The following is a 3863-nucleotide window of genomic DNA, read 5'->3' as shown; positions in this document are numbered from 1 at the left end:
AAGTTGGGGCCGGGGAGATGGCTCAATAATCGCTTGACTGGCAAACTCAAGGATCTGAGTTTAATCCCCGGTTCCGCAAAAAAAAAAAAAAAAAAAAACTAAGAAAGTCACAATTCCTATTATCAAGAATCTGAGGGCCAGAGAGATGGCTCAGTAGAATAAGTGCTTCCCTGGCAAGTGCAAGGACCTGAGTTCAATCCGGTGATCTGCAAAAAAAAAAAAAGAATCTGAGATCCAAGATGCAGGGACTGATCAGTAACTCTTACAAGATAAATATTAGAATAAGGATTTTTTTTTTTTTTTTTTTTTTTTTTTTTTTTGTGGCTCAGGATGACAGAAGGGCAGGTCTGGTAAGGCAGGTGGAGCCAGATATCAAACTACGGTATCCTGCGCCTGTGTTTGCATGAGCAGGCACTTAAACAACTGAGCTAACCAGCAGGCCCCCTAACTATTAGAACAGAAATATGAATACAGCAGTAAAAACATACAAATGAGAAAGAATACAATCCTGTTTGCTTATGGGTTATCAGGGATAGCTGTGGAAAAGAGATGTCTGATGTGGCCTTGATGAAGGACTAGCAAAATGAATGTATGATGAATGTCTGGCAAAAAACATGAATAGAAACATGAAGATGAAAATATACACATTCTGCCTGAGGAAAGCAAGTACACACAGGCATGGACTGGGGGGCAGGCATGAACGTGCTCCAAGCTGAGCCCAAGCAGTAAACAGGGGCCAGACTGATGCCACATAAAGGACTCCTGACTTCATTACCTAGGCAACAAGACAGCACTACAGGTTTTTAGTAGATCCTGATAAACATCTAAGTTATTTATCCAAATGACACAATGACAGACAAGTGAATATAACTAACAACAGCACCTTCCAGAGATGAAAAGCTAAAGATAGTACTGATGAGGAGGAAATTTAAGAGGAAAAATACATAGGTAACTCTACCAACATTAAGTTTACACATCAATTCAATAAAGTATTTACATTATTCGTCCTCCATTTCTCTTTCATGTTTTCTCCAAGAATTTGCAGAGTGAAAAGCAGTCAAAATTGAGGTTATCTAGAGTCAGAAGTCTTTTTCCCAAATCTTTAATCATCGTTGTGCTTCTCCTCTGAGCCCACTCTAAAGTACTGAAGTAATGTGAGGCTAACCTTGGAGAATGGGGATGGGAAGCACAGGGGACAGAGGAGTGGTGAGGTGGACTGTGTTCTATGTTTCTACCACAAACACTGTGTCATGTGTGACTTACGCTCCTTCTAAGGGCTCTACTCTTGCTAGAGGGCCATGGCCATTTTTATAGTTTCCTACTGAGGGTTCTAAAGACAAGTCACAATGCCCACTTCTGTATCTTCTCTCCCAACAGTACAAAAACCTTAGGATGTAATCAGCACGGTGTTGCAACACAAGCGGCCCTTCCATTTCCCATGCAGAGCTTCAACAGACCGTACTGTACTATACAGAGATAGTGACATTTTGAATGATTAAATGCTTCAACCATATGCAAGTGATTTACATGAATATTTACCTTTTTAGGTTGGTCCTGTCACCGCTATCTGAGCTTGCCACAGATGAAGTATCATAGGAGTGTGAGTCAATGGTATCAATGTTTAACAATGTGGGATCCTCGAGAACAAAAGACTCATCTTCATCATCAGTCTAAATTGGAAAAAGATACAGTAATAAATTCAAGATGTTCTGAGACAAGTCAAATAGGCATAATGGGTTTCTTCAAGCATTCAAGTGCTTATTTCTGCTCTTCAATTCTATTCCATTCATTCTTATTCACCAGTCACAGCACAAAATTAAATTTTAACTCCACATAGATATCACTCCCTACAAAGAATTGATGTTAAAAAACTTTTTTATAACAAGGACCAGAAGAGGTAACACAGATTGCTGTTAGCTGCAGGATAGTTCTTAAAAGTTTAAAAATGATTTATTAGTTATAGATGCTTTCTTTACTAGTTATTTACAAGAAATGGCTGATTACAAGAAAATAAGTATAACTGAACTTTAAATAGTCTACTGTAAAAAGCATAGCAGATAAGTAGAAAAAAAGGCATTCTAGATAGAAAACAGCATGTGCAGACACACTGATTTTATAACATGAAAGTTAAGGTAGAACACAAATTATAAAAACCCCTCTATTTCCTTAAGCCAGATAGCAGCAGGCCCATGTCTATCTTTCTGGTGCAGCCACCTTCCTAGTACACTGTCTGGAACATAGTCAGTATTCACCAATTTAATGAATTAGTACACCATATGTAGCAGATAGTAGGAAAATAACTGACATTTTTAAACATGAAAGATATAATGGGAACTATGTTTTAGAACAAATGGGACAGTATGAAGAATGGACAAAGGCAAAGAGAAATACTGAACCAGAGAGATTATGAAGCATCAGAAAGAGGACCAAGAACTCCAGAAAAAGTATTAAGGAAAGAAAGGAGATTCTAGCCTAGGAATACAACAGAAATCAATAGGGAATGATGAAAGAGGCAATATGAAAATGTAAACAAAAGTCCCCTTAAATGAAAGAAAAGTGAGAGGTAAGCGAAAAGTCGAAGATTTCCAAGGTTTCCAACTTGACCAACCACACAAAAGAGGGTACTACTGACTGGGAGAAGAAGGCACAGAAATAGCAGAGAGCAGGATGAGGAGCAGACTGTGTACAAATTGACGCTGACTGGAAGACACTAATGAAGACTATCCTGAACCTCCCTACTCTTGTAGCTGGACTACCTTCTGCCTTTACATTTTCAAGCTATGTTTCTGAAAGACTGAATAACCTACGGTCATTTCCATTTTCATTCATTCCAGTCTGTTGATTACTAACATTGGCAAAAGTGACTAGCCAAGCCACTAGTCTATTTTCAGTCAATATTCTCTTGTCTTTCACATACCATTTAACACTGCTGACCAATCCTACTTCTTGAAACTTTCTCTCTTTGCGGCCAGGGAGATGGCTCAGTGGAATGACCACTTCCCTGGCAACCGCAAGGGCCTGAGTTCAATCCCTGGTTCCGCAAAAAAAAAGAAAAAAAAAAAAAAAAAAGAAACTTTCTCTCTTCTTTATCTAACTGATCTTGATCTCCCCTAAGATTTCGCTTTCCTGGTTCTTCTCCAATTTATATGACCCTTGTGATCATGTTCTCTAGCTTCTACTCAGCCAAACTTTAGAGCCGCTTTCCCCAGCACACCTTAGCTATACGATCAAACTCATCCACATCTACAGCTTGCAGTACCATGTCATATGAATGACTCTGAAACCTGTACCTTTAGCAACTGCTTTTCAGATATCTACACATACAACAAGTCTACTAAAAGCAGTGTTAGCACTGGAAAGGAAATACTGTTGCTTGAGAGCTGTCAAAGATTGGATGAATTGCCATAGGAAAGGGAAAGGAAGTAATTCAGAAATAAGAACTGCAGCAACAAGGTCTTAAGTAAGAGAGATGATCAAAAACTTATTTGATTTTTTTAAGCAGCCTGGGGACATAATTAAAGAAAACAGATCAGCTAAATTAAGCCAGGCTTACAGGATAAGTGAAAGAAAAACTGGAAAACAAAGAATTAAGGATGTCAAGACTAAATTTAAAGGGCTGGCCAAATAGCTCAGCGATTTAAGCACCTGCTAAGGCAGACACAGCAGCTGGGGTTCTGTTCCCCAGCATGTTGTGCCAGCCCCACCCACAGGGCACACTGAGAGGGCAATTGAGACTGGGCATGGGGGCACACCTATAATCCCAGCTCTTGGAAAGCTGAAAACAGGAGGATCACTATGAGTCCATTCTATGTAGTGAGACCCTGTAGACCCTGTCCTAAAATACAAAAAAAAAAAAAAAAAAA

The 3863-nt window shown here is 39.1% G+C and overlaps 1 protein-coding gene across 1 annotated transcript in view; it reads right to left on the bottom strand.

The window, feature by feature from the left end:
- Window positions 1-3863, bottom strand: part of Vps8 (VPS8, CORVET complex subunit) — a 241770-nt gene that overhangs the window by 212142 nt on the left and 25765 nt on the right. Inside the window, 1 exon segment of the mRNA XM_023700650.1 lies at window positions 1540-1670. Within this exon segment, the coding sequence (XP_023556418.1) occupies window positions 1540-1670 (131 nt within the window).

Source organism: Octodon degus, unplaced genomic scaffold (genome assembly GCF_000260255.1).
Source record: "Octodon degus isolate 3935 unplaced genomic scaffold, OctDeg1.0 scaffold00126, whole genome shotgun sequence".
Taxonomy (NCBI): domain Eukaryota; kingdom Metazoa; phylum Chordata; class Mammalia; order Rodentia; family Octodontidae; genus Octodon; species Octodon degus.
Note: the sequence above shows the minus strand (reverse complement) of the source record. Positions and strands in the feature narration are given on the sequence as shown.